At 36.2% G+C, this 22,772-nt stretch overlaps 1 protein-coding gene across 2 annotated transcripts in view; it reads right to left on the bottom strand.

Annotated features, from left to right (window-relative positions):
• nudE (Nuclear distribution protein nudE) overlaps window positions 1-22,772 on the bottom strand; it is a 35,549-nt gene that overhangs the window by 4,665 nt on the left and 8,112 nt on the right. For both annotated transcript variants that reach the window (XR_002723549.2, XM_023171731.2), the window contains exons 5-6: window positions 22,539-22,673; window positions 21,384-21,463 (exon numbers count right to left, since the gene is read on the bottom strand). Coding sequence is in view for 1 of the 2 variants with exons in the window: in XM_023171731.2 (XP_023027499.1) it covers window positions 21,384-21,463; window positions 22,539-22,673 (215 nt within the window). In the remaining variant the exon portion in view is untranslated. The remainder of the gene's footprint in view (window positions 1-21,383; window positions 21,464-22,538; window positions 22,674-22,772) is intronic.

Consider the following 22,772-nt stretch of genomic DNA (forward strand, 5'->3'; position numbering starts at 1 on the left):
CAACTGTGAGGAGATTTTATCTTTAATTAATTTGAATGTCAACAGACAGATCAGAGTCTGTACCGGTCTGACAGATCTGACAGATCAGAGTCTGTTTGTTTTCTCTCCTGTCACCCAAATGCTCAGAAATGGGAATATGTATCAACAGGTTGACATTTTTAGCAGCTCCACAAATACCATCAAAATTGAACTCAGTCGCATTATTTCCTAAAACATTTCCTTTGATTGTTCTATACTATTTCATCATTATATTTTCTTTTTATACTTTACATCGTATTATTATTATTGTGCTATGTATTTATTATCTTTAGTTCAGTTTGAGATTTTACAACCTTTTTTTTTCTTTTTCTCCATGACAAAATTGTACTGTACTGTACTGTGATTTTATTACTATATTATTGTTTTGCGTTTTATATTGTATTATGTATTTATTATCTTTGGTTAAGATTTCACAAATTCTTTTTTTTTAAACAACTTGTATTTGGGACTACCCGTTGAATAAATAAATAAATAAATAGGTAGATAATATTTGGTGATTTGGCCGGTTGCTTTCGGCAACCGGAACAAGCCATCATAACAGAGTCCTATTGTGGGGAAACCAACGAAATGTACCAAAATTTGCGTCAACAGCAGCAGGTACTGGTCAACAGAAGATGTCCGATCCTGCTCCACGACAACGCTCATCCGCACGTTCCTCAAATCACCCGTCGAAGTTCTGCCTCACCCACCATACTACCTAGACCTCTTGCCAACCGACTACCATCTTATCAAGCACTTCGATTACTTTCTCACCGGTAGAACGTTCGCCAATCAGGACCAGGCAAAAACGGTCTTGTCGGCTTCATCGAATCCCGAGCACTCAATTTTTATACTGACGGAATTAATCGACTCCTGTTAAGTTGGCCAACAAGGAGACTGTGGTTGCTGTATTTCTTGATATTGAAGGAGCATTTAACAATGCACTACCTAAATCTATAGGATTGTCTCTGGCTAGGCCGGGTATAGAATCGACCATAACTGGCTGGACCTATGCCATGCTAGTAAACAGAACTGCAACTACGACTCTTCAAGGCAATGCTATCAGGTTCAGTGTCACCAGGGGCTGCCCTCAAGGTGGGATACCATCTCCCCTTCTGTGGTCGCTCCTGGTGGATAGTCTGCTTGATGCCCTCGACATAAGAAACGTCGATCTGCAAGCTTATGTAGATGACCTTGTCATCCTGGCAAGGTCCACGCCGGAAAGGGTAGCTTGTAATATCCTCCAAAGTGCGTTGGAAGTTGTTCACAGTTGGTGCCTGAGGGATTAGATGTCTGTCAACCCCAGCAAAACTGTGTTGATTCCCTTCACCAAGAGGAGGAAATTGGGCGATCTAACGCCACTTTCCCTCAATGGTGTGATAATTCCATTTGGAACGGAGGTGAAATATCTTGGCATTGTCCTTGATAAAAGACTCACCTGGAACGCTCACTTGGAAAAAGTTTTACACAAAGCCAGACTGTCTCTATGGACATGCCGAAGGATTTGTGGTAAAACTTGGGGTTTAGGTCTCAAACAAATCCTTTGAATTTATGTGATGATTGTCAGACCAATGATCATTTATGGTGCAATTGCTTGGTGGCCGAAGGCTTTACAGAAAACGGCCCAAGCGAAGCTCTCTGATTTACAGACACAGACTTGTCTGGCTATCAGTGGTGCCATCAGTACCACACTGTCAGCGGCCATGGAGATCCTTCTAGTTCTACCTCCTCTCCACATTTTTCTGAAGAGAGAGAGAGAGACTAGATGGACTGCATACAGACTTGTGCACATTGCCAATTGCACAAATCAATTCAATGCAGAGGGCAACAGACTGTTGGTTGACATTGGAAGTCACAGCATTCTAGAAATGACCTCTGATTTTATGCCTCCAACTGTCAAATACGAACTGCCTTATAAAGTACTATTCACGAGTAGAGAGGACTGGATCATCCGGGAGAAGGAAATATTAAGAACTTGTTGGTTCACAGATGGATCAAAAACACCTTCCGGTTCTGGTGCAGGTGTTTTTAGTCACAGACCCAGGACAGAGTTATCTACCTGCCTAGGAACTTATGCGACTGTATTTCAAGCAGAAATTTACGCTATTGAATTGTGTGCGGAGAGATTGGATAAATCCAACCTCACTCACAAGTCAATAAAAATATTCTCGGTCAGTCAAGTTCTTGGCTCCTACCGAGCCACGTCTAAATTGGTAGCAAACTGCCAAAAACTACTCTCCTCGATAGGAACCCTCAACAGATTGTCTCTGGTCTGGATTCCTGGCCATACTGGCCTGGAAGGCAACGAAGCTGCTGACTCTCTTGCAAAAGAGGGTGCTGCAATCGGCTTCATCGGACCAGAACCTGTCATTGGCATCGCTTTGGGCTTTGCCAAACAAACACTGAACACCTGGATGGCAAAAAGATTTATGGACTTCTGGCAGAATCCTCCAGGCCTTCTTACAGGTCACTGTCATTTGAATCATCATATGCAGAGACTTTGGACTGTCGAAAGACAGTGTGTGTCGCCTCTGTCTGGAAAATGATGAAACAGCAAAGCATATACTTTGTGCCTGCCCCGCTGGGGACCCAATTAGGTTCTTAGAGTTCGGCAGATCCGTACTCTCACCATCTGACCTGGAAGACCACTCACCATACAAACTAATCGGCTTCGTTAAGAAGCTGGGTTTATTTGGTCAAGTATGAATAGGTGTGAGCCACAATAAATCCTTGTGAGTTGCGGTGGAGGGCAAAAGTGCAATGATTCAAATGTCGCTTATTTCGATCAATTTGAATCAGTATGCATTGAGATATTATAGTTTAAAGAAGACTCATAAAAAAGGACAAACTTTTCAAACAACCTAATAGACATTGGTGCAGCTTTTGGTTCTGTAGATCACAACTTACTAAAAATAAATATCTATGATATAGTGGTGCGAGGAGTGCCTAGCCTGAACACTTTTTTTAGCCAACAAAAAACCTTTGGGCTAGACTCCATGAAATCAAATACGAAATATAACCTTAAGTGCTTGTGTTTTGTCCTTAAAAAAAATGTTGCTGTTGCAAAGGGGTCTACTTTGGGACCTCTTTCTTTATCTTCTTTCTAATTGAATTTATCCTGTACTCTATCACTGTGGAACTTAAAAAAGGTCCTCTTGGGAATGCTGGATATTCTCCACTCTTAATTAACATTTTAATTCAGCCTATTGCGGTTTTATCAATAGCAGAAGTCTAATAGTTCTGGATTATAAACAATTGTGTAAAATACCAAACAAAAGCAAAATATACAGAAAACACTTGTGATGAATAATTAAAAAATTGCATAATAGATATCTTACATAATTAATAAGTCATTGCATTTAATTATTCATCACATGGAGATAAATGTGGCAGATCTTATTTTCTGAATCAATGTGCACATTTCAGATGATCCGATATTTAAACATAGGTACTATATTTTTGAAATTCGCTAAAAAGAGTTGCTAAATTTCGACTGTGAGTGGCTAAAAGTGAACAAGTTTCTTAGAAAATAGTATTTTTACAAAATACTATAATTATTTCTACATATGTCATATTTTTGTTAACCTCTGCTATTTTGTTTTTATATCTAGTTTCTCGTTGGAATAAACTTTTAACAATAAAAGTCATCTATATAAATCTTGTCTATAATTTAGCCAGAGCACCCTAGCAAACTGAGCAACTCCTGTTCTATATCTTAAATTTTAATCCAGTGAGGAATATACATATGTAACAGATATATTAATTTCCTACATTATTACCCATTTTCAAGAAAAACCCTAATGCACGTACACTTATAATTTCGAAAATACACTTTTTACAGAAAAACTCCTCCTATTCTCCCGTAACAAGCGATACCTCTTTTTACAGGGTATTCAATTGTCTATTCAGTGTTATCAATTATATTGAATATCGTTCATGCATGTTAAAGAAAATACACTGTTTCAAATGATTTATTATATGAAATATTATAGTCCAAATTTTCAAATTGAAAGCCATTTGTTTTCTAACAATAGTAAAGGTGTAGCTAAAACTTATCGACAGCATTTCGAATGGTTTCGGGAGTGATACATTCTAATTATTCTCAACATCTGACATTCAAACTTTCATCAATGATGAATGCTTTAGATTTCACGTTTATACAAAAAGTAGAAAAGCGATGTCATATCGTGAGAACGGACTGGGCACTCTATCGCACCTAGTGGTGGGACACTATCTTACTGATAGTCCTATGTTAACTACCTGTTTTTTTAGTACCTCTGATTTGCTACGTATTTCCTCTATGTTAGTTATTATCTCTTATATTTATCTGCTTTTTATTTAGAATTATTACATACACTTCACTGAAGTTATTCCTGCATATGCGATACAACTGCCGCAATAAATTTTCAATTATTGGAACACACTTGCAGACCGGTATTGGGCTATTTGGCCCCTCGTCAGTGCAGTAGTGTCTATCATCAACATAAATTCGATGATTTCCGATAATTAAAAATCGAATTCCTTCAGAGTATCATTCCTCGAACAACAAACAACAGGTTTTCAAACAATGGATTGCATTGTTTCATTAAACATCTTCATTGAATTAATAACCAATTATACTCGTAATCGAAGGCCGTCAGGTAGGTTTATGTAAAATATGGGTTTTCCTCAATGTCTACCAAAATATCACAGTTTTCTATTCATTATCAATCAACAAAACCGCCTGGTGTTGGAATACCTCTGACAATTCCAAATTCACGACAATTTGTTTCTATACTAGTGATGGTAGTATGTATGATTAAGATTTTTATTGATAAACATTTCACGTACATTCTTCTGGATTTTAATTTGTGTAATTGATGACTTGTTTATTTTGTGGAAAGTCATGATCACTATAATGAAGCGTATGAAAACACTTTTGTCTAATTTCCACTAGTTATTTTATTTTCAAGACCGGTTTCAAGTTTTATTATCATCATTTTCGTTTATCATTTATAAATTGATTAGTTTTTATATTTGATAATGAGATAAAACCTGAAACCCGTCATGAAAATAAAATGACTAGTGGAAATTAGGCAAAAGTGTTTTCATTCATTTCATTAAAGTCTTCGTTGTTTCAAAAGTTGTGTCCGTTTTAATATCATATCTCAATAAATATTTATTGTACCACGTCGTAGTATATACTGATCGGTAGATAATTTTGCACTGCTGTTGATGATTTTGTTTGATGCTTTTATTTTTCTAAATTTAAATTTTCTGCCTCTTTTCAGCTTATTAGTATATGATGTCAATATGGAATGATGGAATATAGTCAAAGAAATAAAAGGCACAAAAAGATAATTCTATCAAAGAAATAAATGTTGGTGGCACAACTATAAGTGATCCAAGTCAAATAGCCAACCATTTGAATACTTTCTTTGAGAATGCACCACACTCGTTATCGAGGCCCCTCCCTCCAGTGTCTCTTTCCTTCCCAGAACAACTAACAAATGTAAACTCCTTTTTATGTATTTCCGCTGGACGAATTAGAAATTATAGACCTATTCAATGGACTAAAAAATAAAAAATCCTCTAGTGTCTGTGGCATATCTAATATAGTTCTCAAAGAGTACAAACACCTACTAGTAGAACCGATAGGTCATGTTATAAATGAATCTCTGAACTCAGGAATCTTCCCAGAAATTTTCAAAACTGCAATAATAACTCCAATACTCAAAAAAAAAATGATAGTCATATCTTGGATAACTATAGGCCAGTCGCCCTCCTATCCTCAATCTCCAAGCTTTTTGAGTATGTAATGCTCAGTCGTTTTTTACCATACTTAGACAAATTCAAAGTACTCGGTAACTCACAATTTGGCTTTAGGAAAAAGAGATCAACTATGGAGGCAATCCTGAACTTTTACTGCGAAATCATTGAAAATTTTGAAAATAAAAAGTACCCTGTAGGAGTTTTTTGTGACCTAAGCAAAGCATTCGACTGTGTTGAGCATGACCGGTTACTTTATAAACTGGAAAAATATGGTGTTCATGGCATTCCATTCAACTGGTTTCAATCATACTTAAAAAATAGAAAACAATATGTCGAAATAAATAGTAATGATAACCAAAACAAAAAAGTCAGATCAGAAACCTCCACCATTAATATAGGGGTACCTCAAGGTTCCATACTTGGGCCTATACTATTTATTCTGTACACTGATTTACCATGCTACACTGGAGACCACAACATCACAATGTATGCAGAAGACACAAATTTTCTATAGGCAAAAGCAAACCTTGCTCTGAAAAAAGCAAGTGAATGGTTTTCTGCTAATAAACGGATAATTAGATGTATGACCTCTTCTCATTATCTTGAACCACGCAAACCACTTTTTAAACGCCATTAGCATGCTTTGCACATGATAGAAAACCAACTGTCCAAATAATACACACCCATATTCCACAAGGAAAATACAAGAAATAATTCCAAACCACACCCTACAAATTACCAGCCAAAGTCCCACAGTTAATTACTACCTGCAACTTCAAGTTAAAACTCAAAGAAATACTCATTCGGACTCCCTTCTACAGATTGAATGAATTTTTTAATGAAATTTTAGTCTAGTTTTAATGTGATATAATTTACTTATATCAATACACCCACTTTATACACCAGGTATTACCACTTTATCTCTATATAACTCTAATATTATTTTATATTTTATTTTAGAATGTACTCCTTTTAACTACTAATGTGACTTATCCTATGTCTGCATGTGACTTTATTGGATTAATAAATATTATTATTATTATGTCTTTATATTCTCTACGAATTCAAATTGAACCTAAGTACTGTCGAAACAGCCCGAAAAATTAACCAGACATTTGGCAATGATAGTGTTGATGAACGCACTGTTCGATGTTGGTTTGCGAAATTTCGATCCGGAGATTTTAGCCTCGAAGATGAGCCCCGAAGTGGTCGACCTACAGTAATCCAGGACGAGGATTTGAGGACCCAAACAAAACGATCCTTTTTTGGATCGGATCGTCACGTGTGATGAAAAGTTGATCATCTACGACAACAGAAGCGGCTGGTGTGATTCACTATTACTTTCTGCAACCGGGTCAAACCTTGATTATACATAATCAAGGATTCCATATACTATAATGGTGGTAAATTGTTCAATCTTTTACCATTAGAAATGAGATCTGCAAATTTAGGCAACATTCATTTAAAAGAGGCGGTGAAGAACCTACTTGTTGATAGACCCTATTAATGGCCATGGTACGATTGCACACGGCTGGTGTAAACCTAGAAGTAGGAATGGGTCGATTGAGGTTGGGCCTATGGCGGGAAGCGCTTACTGCGCAACCTCTGCTGCAGGCAACAAGTGATGCAATTGAACCCAGGTTTGTGTTTAATAAACCCTACAAAATACAAATTAAGCAGAACACAGAGTCAGATGCTACAAATGCAATACGGATTTATACAGATGGCTCAAAAACCAAAGAAGGCTCAGGATGTGGAGTGTACTCCCAGATCACTAAGCCTAAGGATTAAGTGGGGAATGGGAAGAAATACCAGCGTGATCCAAACAGAACTGGCTGGTATCTCAATCGCCACAAAAGAAATAACCAAGAAAAGAATTCCTGGCAAAAACATAACAATCTGCACTGATAGCAGACAAGCACTATTAGCCTTGAACAGACACCGTGTTACTTCAGGGCTAGCACTAGAGTGCCACCAAGATTTAGCTAAAGCCTCGGTAGATAATAACATTATCCTGAGGTGGGTTAAAGGGCACGACAGGAGTAAAGGTAATCGCATTGCCGACTCTTTAGCCAAGGAAGCGGCTGGACTAAGAATTTTATGACCAAGTGGAACCCACGGCCTGATGACTTCGACAATTGCGGAACTAGTCAAATGTTACACCCATGCTCAATCTTTAAAGAGATGGGATGAAATCAAAGGATGTAATCTTGCCAGGATCACCTTGGGCGACCCTGGGAAGCTGGCGCCGAAGAAATATCTGGCGATGACCAGGAAAAATCTACGCCTTACAGTAGGATTTCTGACTGGCCACTGTCAGCTAAGGAAACACCTACATAATATGGGGCTAGTGGACACACCTCTATGCAGGATGTGTGAACAGGAAGGTGAGACTGTCAGGCATGTCCTGTGCGAGTGCCCGGAGTTATCGTCAATAAGAGAGTGTGTGTTCGGCGAGTCTTGGCCTACACCTGCCGATACAAAGGAGATGTCTCCCAGCGACCTGTCCACCTTCCTGGAAAGGACAGGAAGGACGACGACCTAGGAGGACAACTCCTCGGGAGGATGTACAATGAGTCACATATGGCCTAAGTGCGTGGGCTTACACTCACCCTCCCTACTCTACAGATACAGACCCTATTATAGTTTGGAAGAGTATTTAGCGAATCCTTTTAACAATATATTAGCAATGTATTCTTTGTACTAACACTTTATACATGGTGGTATTTCATCTATACATTTTTATAACTTTTTTATATTTACATTTATACATTTTTAGTATTTTTTTTATATTAACATTGTATTTCTTGGACTTTGTCAATAAGATGCAAATCTTCGGACAAAAAAAAAAACATCACATCGGGGCCCTATATTGACGAAACGTATCGAAAATTGCGTCAGCACCAGCCGGCACTGGTCAACAAAATAGGTCCGATTCTACTGCTCCACGACAACGCCCGTCCGCACGTTTCATAATAAATCACCATCCGAAAATTAAATGAATTGAGCGTTGAACTTTTGCCTCACCCACCATAATCCCCATACCTCTCGCCAACCTTCAAACTTCCTGAAATAATGTTCCCTGCAAGTGGCTGTCATTAGATATCCCTCAAAATATTTTTATCAACACCGCTGGTGTTCTTCAGGGATCCGTATTGTCTCCAACCCTCGGCTGCGGATGCACATCTTCACCGGCAGCAAGAGGTTGCATATCTTAATGAGAATCTACAAGTAATTTTGAATTGGGATGAAAGTAACCAGGTTCAGTTCAATGCCACGAAAACTCAGGCATCGGTTTTCTCAAAGAAGATAAATGTCTCAGAACCGGATATAATAATGTCAGGGCAGACAATTCCGCTTTCAGGCTCGATAAGTTTGTTGAGGGTTGAAATGGACACCAATATGTCTTGGCACAATCATGTCGCTGGAATTGCAAAACTGCTTCTCGAAAGCTTGGAACACTGTTCCGAACCAGAAAACTGTACACAGCTCAGCAACTTTTTATGCTTTATAATGCTCAGATTGAACTTTCTTTGGAGTATTGTTCTCTAAGCATACCCTGAAGCTGCTGGGTTCCACCTAAAAAAGAGCCATCCGCCTGATTGGAGACACGAACATCACTTGCAACCTTGATAGTCTGGAACATCGAAGAAAGGGTGGATATTTGTCTGTCTTTCATAAATAATCTCACGGAAGGTGTTCAAGTGACTTGGCACATTTGATTCCACAAAGAGCGACAGACTATGGCTACTCATCGTTTCAAAGTTCAACTCAGTACACCTCGAACTTCACTGTTTGAGAACCCTTTCATTTGGAGAATTATTAATCGACTTGTGTTACGTTGACAGACGTGCACTGATTCAAATGGCCTTATTTCGATCAAATTGAATAAGTATTACAGTTTGAAGTAGACTCATAGAAACGGACAAACTTTTGAAATAACCCGATACTTTTGTCACCTTTATCAAACGTTATAAACACTATCAGCAAATGATACACAACAAATAACATCATCAACTGCAAAGACATAGTGGAAATTGATTTTCATTCTACTGTCGCGGCCAACAAAAACTTAACAAATAAATCGTATGTGCATTGAATACACAGCAAATTCAATAATATACGTACATGAAGCTATTCGATATTTTGAAATTTTTTAATTCAGAAAGTCTATTCCGAGAGAAATTAATACAGAATAGAAATAACTAATTCATTATTTCATTATAACATTAAAAACAACAGTACAAAAATAACATTTCAAAACGTTCAAAGGTGCGAACTTGTTTCCTCCTTTTCATAAAAGAGGATGTATGCATCTCCACTCACAAGCGATTTTGGTGAAATTGGTGACACGTGTGAAACATTGTATTCGTGCTACGTGCCAGTATAAGGATGTCTGCAGAATGCTGTATAATGTCCGCTGTAGGTAGATCCAGTGTGATTCGAAAGTGCATATAGATTATAACGACAAGGAGTCACATTTTCTGCTGCATAATTGTTCATGTCTAATCCATCTAGAGGAAATTTGATGGCAACATTTAACTTGCCTCTAAGTCTTTCTGTTTGAGAAAATCTTTTAAAATGAATGACTAAAATACGGGGAAACTTATGGATCGATAGAGACTTTGTGCATTTTCTTCTTTCTTTGCAACTTGAACACGTCGGTTTTTCATGTCCATCCAAAGTTTCCTCTCTTGTGAAGAAATCCAAGCACTGTGATAAATTCAATTGGCCAGTTCTTTGTGGTATGGGGAGTGACAAATCCCAGAAAGGATCGAAGGTTACAGATGAGTCTCCACAATGTGTGCACTTCATCGTGGATTTTAATTGACTAACGAAAATATCTACAATCTTTTTTTTGAAATTGACCTTTTTTGATGACACATGACCGAAATGTACATGAAACAGATATAGCTGGAATAGACACTATTTCTTAAAAAAAATTGTGGAGATGGCTGTCACGTTTAGGTGGAGGGGGAGGGGATTTTTTTCTGTCACAAAGTGTATGTATTAATTGAAGTGTTCTGGTGTTATTCTTGAAAATGTCTGATAATGTACAAAATTAACTTAGCTTGTTACATATGGTGCACACAGTTTGAATTTGATCATAGCCACATTCAGTTTTGAACAATTAAAAATTATTTCTTCAATTGGACTGTATAGATATGTTTATGGATGCACTAAACATTTAAAATAATTGCTCCATGTAATCTGTTGAATAGTCTAGTAGTCCAAACGACTTATTTCTATGAAAGTTTGTTAGATAACAGGATCGAATTATCTTGGAAAAACAATTGTTTTCTTGCCAACGTTTCGAATTCAATCAAATTCTTCTTCAGGGCTCGAAAAGGAGCTTTTCCGTGTTAAAACTATAGTTTAAAAAAGATCATGTATGTTAGATACTTGAAAAAAATTAAAAAACCCTGTAACAATCAAAATATTACATATGAGGTTGTGAATAATAATTTGATAGAGATATTCAGGGATAATAGAAGGTCGCTAGTGGGCAAGCAAGTCAAGATATCAATATTTATGACAAATTTTCCACCTATTGCACCAATTCCAGATTTGGTTATTTTTATATTTCATAGTTTCTCTTATTTCATTGATACTTTCTGTCAACTTTTTAAAAACAATAAACAATTATTTGTTCAAGATTACTGAAGATTGTCATAACTTGTTCATATAAAAATAGATGTTTCAAAAATATTTTTTCTCTCGTGTAATTCAATCTCTCCTAAAAATATAACCCTTTCAATTTAAATCTGTCATTACTTCAAGCAATTCAGAAAAATCGTATTTCTGCATTGGAAATCACTGAGTAAAAAAATTTTAACCAGTGGGTCATTATTTTTTACTTCGATAATAGTGCTGTGAAAATTGGTTTCAATAAAATGACGATTGGATGGTTCTGAAAGAACACCAACTAGCAAATAAGCAATTCTCGTAAATTTTCTGCCAGTAATATATGGAAAAGCAATGAAAATGACAATAAGGGTACCTTATTTTCATTGAATTTTATCAAAGTAATTAGGATAGTTTATAATGATTTATAGCAGTCTTTCTCAAAGCGGGCGATAACGTCCCCTTGTAGGCGTTGGAGGCCTATAGGGGAGCAGTAAAGGGCACAGAGAAGATCGAGGGTCCTTGAAGCGGTTTAGGGGGGCGATGGCTGATTTTAAAATGTTTTTTTGCTTTCAACACAAACTTCACCGCTCCTTTGCGCTCAACGCGCGTTTCCTTGCGTAACGCCATCTAGGGGACTAAACAGTAACTATTTCCTGTCCGATAGTTGTCAAACTTTACAACAGATGGCGGTAAGCTTCAATGCGAAGCGAGAAGTTTCTAGTTTCCATTCTCGAAAGTACTAGGCCCGCCCGCTGCCTCATATAAAAGCGCGCGCGCCAATAATGTCATTCGACGATATTACGAAAACAAATGAATTTAGTTAGCGACTAGCTAGGTAAAGTGTTGTACGTGCGGTGGTGAATACTGTGAGTGCTGTCATTAGCAAGTTTTTAATATTCAATTCTTTACTTCGGAATTTTTTAAGACAAAATTATGTCGGAAGCAAAAAAGAAGAAACGGCAGTATAGCGCGATATATATATATATAAAATATGGATTTATGAAAATCCCACAAATCCATCTTCGCATATGTGCCTTCTTTGTCAAAAAACATTTTCCAATGAAGCGATGAAACCCTCAAAGCTACAAGATCATTTGAATAAAATGCATTCAGATAAAAAAGACAAAAGTGACTTATTTTCAAGAACTGGAAAAGAAACACTCAGCTCAGCCAACTGTGTCAAAACTTTTTTCAGCGGCTTTTAAGCAAGACGACGACGGACTCCGAACTTCCTACAATATCTCCTTGCTAATTGCTCAAACAGGCAAACCTCACACTATTGGAGAGGATTTAATTTTACCGACAATAAAAGAAGTAATAACTACTGTGCTCCATAAACCAGAAGCAGATATTATCCGAAAAATTCCTTTGAGCAATAGTTCCGTGAAAAGACGAATTGATGAGATGCCTGAAAACATTGAAGGGTCATTGTGCAATCATCTGAAGACTTCTAAATTCTCAATTCAGTTAGATGAGTCCACTTTACCAACCAATGAAGCATTCTTGTTGTCATACAAGAGGTTTATCAAAAATGAGAAAATATATCAAGAACTACTACGGATACAAAAGGAGAAACCATATATAATACACTGGAAAAATTGTGTGACGAGAAAGAAATTCCACTGAAGAATATTATACCAGCTGCTACGGATGGCGCTCCGGCTATGACAGGACGTCACAAAGGCTTCATAGCGTACTTAAAAAATAAAATTCCAGATGTGCCCGCTGTTCATTACGTCATTCATAGGCGACAGTTGGTTGCGAAAAATTTGAGTGAGCGCCTCTCTCAATCACTGCAGTATAGCATCAAAGCAGTCAATAAAATCCGAAACAGCTCTTTAAATGACAGATTATTTAATCAGCTTTATGTTGCTAATGATGATTTCAACCTATTGCTGTTTCACACAGAAGTGCGTTGGTTATCAAGAGGTGTAACTGTCTGACCCGATTTTACAATCTATTTGACTCTGTATAAGAGTTCTTGGAAAACAAAGACTTGCACGACAACCTCATCAATTCAAAGAATGATATTGCGTACTTGACAGACCTGTATGAATTATTTAATGATGTTAATCTCCAATTTCAAGGTGACGGCTTGAATTTGATTAAAACAAAAAATGTCATTGCTGCTTTTGTAGCCAAATTGCTCTTATACAAGAATAATATCGGCATACGTGAGTTTCGCAATTTCCCTATTTTGTCAGCAGTATCCTTCAACAACAACGACTTGCTTGTTTACTGCCAACATTTGGAGAACCTCCAGTGATTTCGCAGAACGATTACAGGACATTTTAAAATTGGAAATACCGGACTAGGTGTTGGATCCTTTTTTAAATGTCAACACAGCAGGATCACCCCAGCTGGAAGAAGAACTCGTAGAACTAATAACGAACGAGGAAATAAAAATAAAATTCAAAAATGGATACCGAGAATTTTGGCTACAAAAGCCAATCCCGCAATTGTACCCTGGATTGTGGTCCATCGTTCAACGATTTTTGATAGCATTTCCATCATCGTATTTGTGTGAACGTGGATTTAGTGATGTGGCAACGTTGCTAACTAAAAAGAGAAATCGGTTGCAGATTACCGAACGCGGTGACTTACGGCTGTTTTTGAGTAAATTCGAACCTGATATTAACAAACTTCTTAAAAATCATCAAATTCGTCCAGTTTTAAAATTCAAATTGAAATGTTCGTTTTAATAACATGAATAAAAGTTTTCCTAATATTACAAAATGGTGTTTTACATTACCTTCATCAGAAAGTCTTTTTTCACATGACACAGATAATTTAATTATTAAAATAATGACTGCGATTGTGATTCTTCAGATGTAGTAAAGAAAAAAAAAATTGGGGGACGCTAGAGAATAATTAATTCTCGAAGTGGACGGTAGACAAAATAAGTTTAAGAACCTGATTATACAGTCCAATTGAGAGAAATCCATTTCACATTGAAAATAATAAGTACCGTTCCCTACTCGTTAACCTTTGAATAACATGAGATAATGCAAATACATAATCAAAACATTAGGCTACATCCAGCTCGATGTGAATGAAATAAAATAAGTACATTCTTTTTAAAATTATTGCTCCTATTTTTTCATTACCATATATTATTCTTGATAAATTATTGTTACATATAGGGTAACAGACCTAAAAACCAATTTTGTCGAGAATATACATTATTCATTTAATCTTGTTGGTATATATAATTTTTTGAGTGCTATATCTCATATTTTCAAATGGTTGCTAGAATTGAAAAACTGTGAAATATAAAACAGATGTAATATTGTTAACGATTTCACATCGAAATATCCTTTAGATTTGCAGGGTGATCACAATCCTATTTTCAACTCTATACTGCCAATGAGCAAACTTTTCAAAATAGAGGTGCTAACACCCAATACATATAACACAGACATACCAACACAACCTGAATGCATTACACAAGTCTGCAAAAAAAATATTGAGAGCTGCTTTATTTTTTGTGTAATTCCTATGTTTTTGGGTGTGCTGAATCCGAAAATTGCTGTCACTCTGTCATAGAAAGTCACGTTTTCTGACAATGTAGGTAGCTATATTAAACAAGTTATCATCCTAAAATAAGAGATATAAGACTGAAAAAAAAATTTAATAATTATAATTGCGAACAAAAAATATCTCTTTTTATCAGTAGTAAGCACTAAACAAATTTTTTGCCCAGTGAGACACCTTTTTGGTACATTTTAGTTTGTAGGAGGCATCTGGAAGGTCTTTCTGAAGCGTCCAATAGTTAGTCTACCATCATTGAGCCGCTTCATCTTCCCTGGTATCTTTTTTCCATCTCTGTGAAATTTTTCACCTAACTCTTTACTCTCATCTCCTACGTTTTCTGGAAAGTAGTCGAGTTGGGAATGAAGAAAATGTACTTTTAGCCTCATTAGGCAATGTAAAGCTTGAAATGCTTTTGATATCATTTTAAGGATTTGTTTGTAGTCAAGGTCATTTTTATCTATGACCTCTTTGAAACCAATACACCCTTCTCTTTGGGGATCCATCATAGTTATGGATCAGCCATAAGTCGTCTAATATCTGGTTCAACGAAAACACCCTGTCTCAACTTTGCTTCTGAGAGGCCTGAATATTATTTGATGTTAGGTATTTGAAGCAATTTCCATCTTTTGAAAGCAACTCGTTCCCATCGTCTCTGAAAATTGCCACAATCATCCCTCTACATAAAGAAGGCAATCTTGACAGCCCCCGCTAATTTTAGACCAATTGCATTGCTACCTGTCTTGTCTAAAGTTATACAAAAACTGGTAAAAAAAACGAGTAATATCCTTCCTCGAGAAAAACAATATAATAAATTTATTTCAGTTTGGCTTTCAGTCTCCAACAGGTAGACAAGACTATATTTTCACTCCTGGAAAACCTGTACACCAATCTTTATGAAAGAGAATCTGCGGCGGCCATGTTTTGTGACCTAACCAAGACCTTCGATTGTGTAGACCACATGCTACTTCTTCGCAAGCTAGAAGTTTACGGGTTTAGAGGATCTGCATTACTTTGGTTTGAGACGCACCTTTCTTATCGGCGGCAGAATGTTCTCTTAGATGGAATTTCATCAGAGGAACGTTTCATTGGCAATGGGGTTCCACAAGGTTCCGTTTTGGGACCGGTGTTGTTTCTCATTTATGTCAGTGACTTAGTCTATGTTTTCGTAAGCGGTAAATTCACATGTATCGCTGACGACACCACTATCTTGTCGCATAGCAATACCGCCTCAAATTTACTTGATCAAATCATCGTCGACATTAGAAGGGTGAAAAAGTCGTGCGATTCTAATTTTTCATCATTTAACATCAACAAAACAAATGTGGTCACGTTTAGATGTAACATAGGGGAAGTACAGTTGGAAAAAGTAAAAATTTCATTGATGAAAATGTAAAATTTGATTCCAATGTCGACTATTTATGTAACACACTAGCAGCAGGATGCCATGCAGTGAGAGTTGTTGCAAGAGAGTTAGATACTACTATTACAAGATCAGTTTATTTTGCACAAATTGAGTCCTATATACGTTATGGAATTCGTTTCTGGGGAAAATTGTGCACAATTTCGTTTCAATATGGTATTCTCTGTACAAAAAAGAGCCATCAGATATTTTTGCAAGGCTAGCTATAGGGATTCAAGCCGCCCATTATTTGTGATGCAAAAAATTCTGACCTTAGTATGTCTTTCTATTTTGGAAACAGTGTGTCTTATCCACATTGGCATGTAGCTTTATTTAAACAAGTTATTGAAATTAATACGAAATGACTATCAATGTTCATAACCTAGCATTATATATTTACATTTAATCAATATTCATGTAGTTATATTTGTATCTGTTCAGCTGGGCTTGATATTATTCTGTCCATTTATGCTGCTCTTGTCTCTACATTATTTTATAGCTTGTATTTGTTAATTTAATGTCTTATATATACGTTTTACTTTACTAGACTTTACCAATAAGATGCTCAGATCTTGGGTAATGAAGCATATTTTGATTTGATTTGACTTTGCAAATTGATTCATCAATCCGAGTTTTATGTGAAGCCGTGGTAGAACTTTATGAGGAGGCAACAAAGTTTCTAGCTAGACATTCTTTTTGCCAACGTTAAGCTCCCTCAAAGGCCAATGGTCCAATAATTTGCTCGGTTTCTACTATCCCACATACTCAAAAAGCAGGGGAATTTTGTAAACCCAGATTAATGTCCGAGCAACATGCCCAAGATTTTTAAATCACAGCACACTTGCCAACTGTGGTCTATATATTTTAATTTGCAAAGAATACTTTCCAGGTTCTTGTAGGTTTCCTTGATATCTGTCTGTCTGTTCTGTTTTTCCGTTAATCAGCTGTCGCCCCCATACGAACGAGAACTCTCAGAAGTTGAGAAACTTGTGCGAGCTAAGGACTAACGAGGTCTTACCTTTCAACGTGTGATTCCTAACACGTATGTATGGAATGACCAACACGAATGGAGGCATATAAACTGCCATTGTGAAACAGAACTGTTATAGTGCTCATTTGACCCACAGTGCTGGGTCATATGAGATATTAAATGTATTGATTAAACCCTCAATATTGGTAAAATAAACCAACTCGTCCTCTTGGGCAAAGTAGGGCACAGGACGTTCTTTATTCAGAAAGTAACGATAGTTATGGCCTGTATACATTTGAAAACATTTAAAAAAATAAAATTGTACCTATTTATTCATGTGTTCAAGTTAGCCCAAAAAACCCCTTTTTCATAATACAATTTTGCGTTCTGCAAAATAACCTGACGAATTTTCTGAGTAATTTTTTAGTTTTCAGAACACCTAAATACATAGAAATCAGTTGAAAATATTCAGACAGCTTTTTTGTTGCAGACTTGCGTTATATTCAAGCTCGATCCAACAAAAAGACCTCCAACACACAAGAACTGCAAAATTATTCTCAACTTATGAGGGAAAGTATTTTAGTTGGACTTTTACACCAGAAGTTTCAGTTCTACCATTGGAAACAATGGTTTTTCTTTATATTAACCTAAAATATGAATATATAATTTTGATGATGAAGAGCTTTCTACATTTGTTTCATTTGTTTATTGTAAAACTGAAAAATATTTATTACTTATTAGTCAGTGGGCTATGCTTGAAGACTGGCAGTAAACAAATCTAAAGAAATGAACTTTAAACGTTCAAACCAGTTTTGGATATACCTACACAGTAAGTTGAATGGACTGACGCCTATCAGAAAACAACTACTTCCCTGTCTAATACTACGAAGGGCGTTGGACTATTACTGACAGGCGTCAGTGCAGGAATTTTCACAGCATGCATATGCAATTGGCAATACAATTGAAAAGTCAACCCTCAATTTTGGAACGGGCACACTTGCAGACCGGTTTCGGGCTTATTAGCCACTCATCAGTGCAAGATAGTGGCCATCATCGACCTAAAGTCAATGATATTCCATAAATGAAAATCGGAATTCTTTCAGAGTATTTCATTCCTCTTCCTAAACTTGAAGCGAACAACAAAATGTCACTCCATCTAGTGGACGAGGTACTAACCAAATGCATATCAGAAATTTGCCCGATTCCTCTGAATAAGGAAGAAAAACTTTCTTATTAGTCAGTGGGACAGTAGGCGTTAGTCCATTCAACCTACTGTTCAGGTATATCCGAGACTGGCTTGAACGTTTAAAGTTAATTTCTTTAGATTTGATATTTATTATATTGAATAAGCATATTCCACGGCAAAACCCTCAGAACATATCATATCTGAGTACTGTGGTATCAGATTGTTTTGTACTTTTCCTAGATGGAAATAGATTTAATGATATTTACGATGCAGAAAAATTCAAAGTCATCTCCACAATTTAATTACCACCCTTAGATGTTAGAACGGTAAAACCATCAATCAATACATGTTTCGAACCTATATAGGTTCCTCCTCAGATAATTTTTTGAAAATTCTACAAGAATAAACTTATATAGGTTCGAAACTTGTACTAATTGATGGTTTTACCGTGATATTTAGTGTCCGACCGAAAGTTCGGTTTCGGTCGAGTTTCGGCAAAAAAACGGGTTTCGGTGGCGGCAGGACTTTAGTATTTGGGATAACGCCCACCAGGGGGAGTGGCATATCAATCGAAAGGGGACGATGAGAGGAACACAATGGTATGGGTTTCATCGCGAGGAAATGACAAAAAATATTTTTTATTCATATTATTCTATTACATATATTTTGGTTTGAAATGGTTAGGTTAGGTTAGGTTGGGTTGGGTTAGGTTAGGTTAGTTCATATCAGAAAATTTTGACATTTTTCAAATTTTTTTTCTCTTATTTCCTCGCGATAAAACCCATACCATTGTGTTCTTCTCATCGTCCCCTTTCGATTGATATGCCACTCCCCCTAGTGGGCGTTATCCCAAATACTAAAGTGCAGCCTCGGTGGCAAACCTGCCGAAACTACGACCGAAGCCGAAACTGCCTTCGGGAATTCCCGCGCTGTGATCGGTCATGTTCGGCTCGTTAAATTTCATACAAGTGATATTAGGTAACAACTCAAATAAGCAATTTCATGTTTAATATTTTTGAAAACACATCAACAATATTCAAAAGAAGGATCTGCACCTACTCAAATAAACACCTCACCTATTTTAAGTATTTTTAAGGTGCAATTAATATTTTTTCTAAAATAAGGATTTTTTATGTAGATTATCAATAAGTAAAAATGTAGAAGACTGCATAACGTTGTGATTTAAAGATAAAAAAATAAAGACTAACTGATTAAAATAACATTTTCTTTATTTTTCCCTCAAAACATAATCCTTGTAAGGAAGTTTTGGTTTCGGCCGAAACTGAGACTGTTGCCGAAATTCGTTTTCGGTTTCGATCGTAAAAACCAGTTTGGGTCTGACACTCGTGATATTAAATTGTGGAGACGACTTTGAGTTATTCTGCATCATAAATCTACTACACTCCCCTTCGACATATAATGGACTTCTACCACAGGTTAGAATAAATAATGAGTGGACTGTAAAAAAATAAGGTGAATTTTCAAAGTTCGCGGGCCACGTACATTTGATTCCCGATTTTTGTGTCTTTATGTTGGTACACTCGTTTCGAAAATATGTTCACATTTTCAGATGTATATTATGTTCAGTTTGTTGATGAGAAGCATAAAAGTTACAAGTATTTTGCATGTTCCGTGATTTGCTGCTATCGAAAAAAATGTTTCAAAGAATTCCATCAAATTTTGTGTAAAAAATGGAATTAAGTGTCAAAAAGTTGACAGTGGCATACGGTGATTGTACCCCGAGTCGGAATGTTTACAAGTGGTACAAGCCACAGAACACAAAGTTCATTTCAAAATTGCTGAATTTTTACAAAAAATCCGTCGACCGCTCTCCAGATTTGCTTAAAAGGGTCATAACCTAATGGGAGAGTCCAGGGGAGGCCCCGACCAAAAAAGCACGCCAAGTTCGATTTTACTCACTATTTTTTTCGATTACCGTGGTGTAGTGCATCAGGAGTTTTTGCCACATAGTCATACGGTCAATAAGGAGTATTACCTTGAGGTTGTGGAAAACCAATTCGTGGCATTTGCATCACGATAATGCACCTCACCACTCATCATTGGTTGTTCATCATTTTTTGGCCAAAAACAATACTGTAATCATGCCTCAGCCACTGTATTCACCAGATTTACCCCCCTGTGACTTTTTTCTGTTCCCAAGATTGAAGAGACCCATGAGAGGACGGTGTTTTGCGACTATGAAGGAGATAAAAACCAAAGTGAATGTCAGAAGTGCTTTGAAGGTTGGAAAAACGTTGGCACAAGTGTATCATATCTGAGGGGGACTACTTTGAAGTGGAAAAATAGAAATTGATGAATAAGTAAATATTTTTTTGAGATAAATGAAAATTCATCTTATTTTTTCAAAGGACCTCATACTATGCCTGCTCTGCCGAGGAGCGGATAATTTTTCAGTGTTTGGCAGTCAAACTCTTGCCAGCTGATCTAAAGATCACTAACCAAATAAAGTAATTGGCTAATTGGTCTATTTTTAATAGGTCTGAACCATAAAAATCGCAAATCAAAACCTTCGGTTTCAATAAAAAAAAAAAACACGAAATGTAGTGACAGAAAACATTTCATAACCACCTTTCAATCATCTGACCTATAAAAACCCTCAAAGATAGAATATGTAAGACGGTTGATGCTCAAAATTTAAAATTACATAAATTGTCGCTCTTGCTAATAGATCGAACGTTCTTCAAGTTAATATGTCTGATGTGTAAAATAAAAGTATAAATTATATTTCTCGTCGATAGCTCATACAAAAAAGATGGAAATCACTTGGAGTACATATACTATATTTCACAGTCTCTCATATATCTATGCAGGGCGTATATTATTTCTATTGCATGTGCGTAAGAATCCAGCAACAAGGAAAAATAATAATTACTTACACCAACTTTCCTAATAAGATCGCTAACTATATTTAAGGCCATAACCCTGGATGCCGGTGAAATTGGAGCTTGGAAGTCATCTGAAATATACCAACGTTCGGTTTTGTTTGAAAGAACAAGATTTGTATTTACATTGAAATACCATCAACATTCACGAGTAACCAAACACCAAAAAAGCACATGCAAATGGTTAACATGCTAGTTCCAACAAGGCTCAACTAAAACTAAAATCAATTGAAACTAACATTAGAGTCAAACTGGTTTATTAAATATAATTTCATCTACAAATTACAATCACTTTTATCCTACTTCAAAGTTAAATCACAGTGAACATTACAGAATCTAAAATATTTTTTGGCCTGATTCATTATTGAATTCTCAAATTCTGTACATTTTATAGCGTCCTAACAGAAGATCAATAAATAGGAAGCAATTTCCTTTTGTTCAAGACTATCAGCTCATAATAGAAGTCAGTATGTTGTGTTAGTGACTGATTTAACTGACTGTAATCAATTCTATTTTTTAATGTATACCAAGTTGTTTTCATCTATCATAAGAATTAAAAAAAAAACACTCAAGAAACTCGGATAGTAGCATTGGAAATTTTATGATTAAAAAGCAGAGAAATTTCACAAAGAGAGAGCAAAGCAAGCAATGTCCACAATTTTTTAATTCATGCAAAAACAATGCAACTGATCATGTGAATGGATGAACAAAATAAAACCCATGTAGGTCTTAGTTTTAGAGGAATTCTCTTCTGCATCATACGTCATGAAGTAAAAATGAAAATATTGAATTTTAGAGTCGAATTCATATATGACAGAATACATTATACTTTGAAAGTTGTTATTTGCAGACCAATCTGAACCATACAGAAAATTGATAAGAAATATTTTGATGAATTGGCATCTCTCAGCAGTAATCAATTATCGAGTACCTACTTATTAATTCAATATGTGAAGACACAATTGTTTTTTTTTATTACTGCCAACATGCTTTACAGTCATACCACTAAGACAATCAACACATTGAATACAAAAAACACTAGAAGAATAAAGGAAGAATAAGAAAATAAAGGAAAGGATTAGTCTCTTTTCAGTTTACTGCAAATAGCTGAGAATGCTTTGAATGCTTTATTGACTTTTTTTTTCTTACTTTTCATTGGACTGGTCTGAGTTTCGTTTTCCCTCAGTCGATTTGAATCTACCACAGAATTTTTGTATCCATTCAATATTCGTTCATTATCTGGGATCTTCCCCTTTTCTCTGACTAATAGCTCCTGTTTCAAATCTGAAAATAAGATAATACTATTGAATGAACAGTATGACAAGTCACAAGTGAGTTTACATCATGGACGTAGAAAAATAAATGGACTCAGTTATTTACCTC

This window comes from Leptinotarsa decemlineata, unplaced genomic scaffold (assembly GCF_025532065.1).
Source record: "Leptinotarsa decemlineata unplaced genomic scaffold, Ldec_3_MD MMD2_tig00026358_RagTag_RagTag, whole genome shotgun sequence".
NCBI lineage: Eukaryota > Metazoa > Arthropoda > Insecta > Coleoptera > Chrysomelidae > Leptinotarsa > Leptinotarsa decemlineata.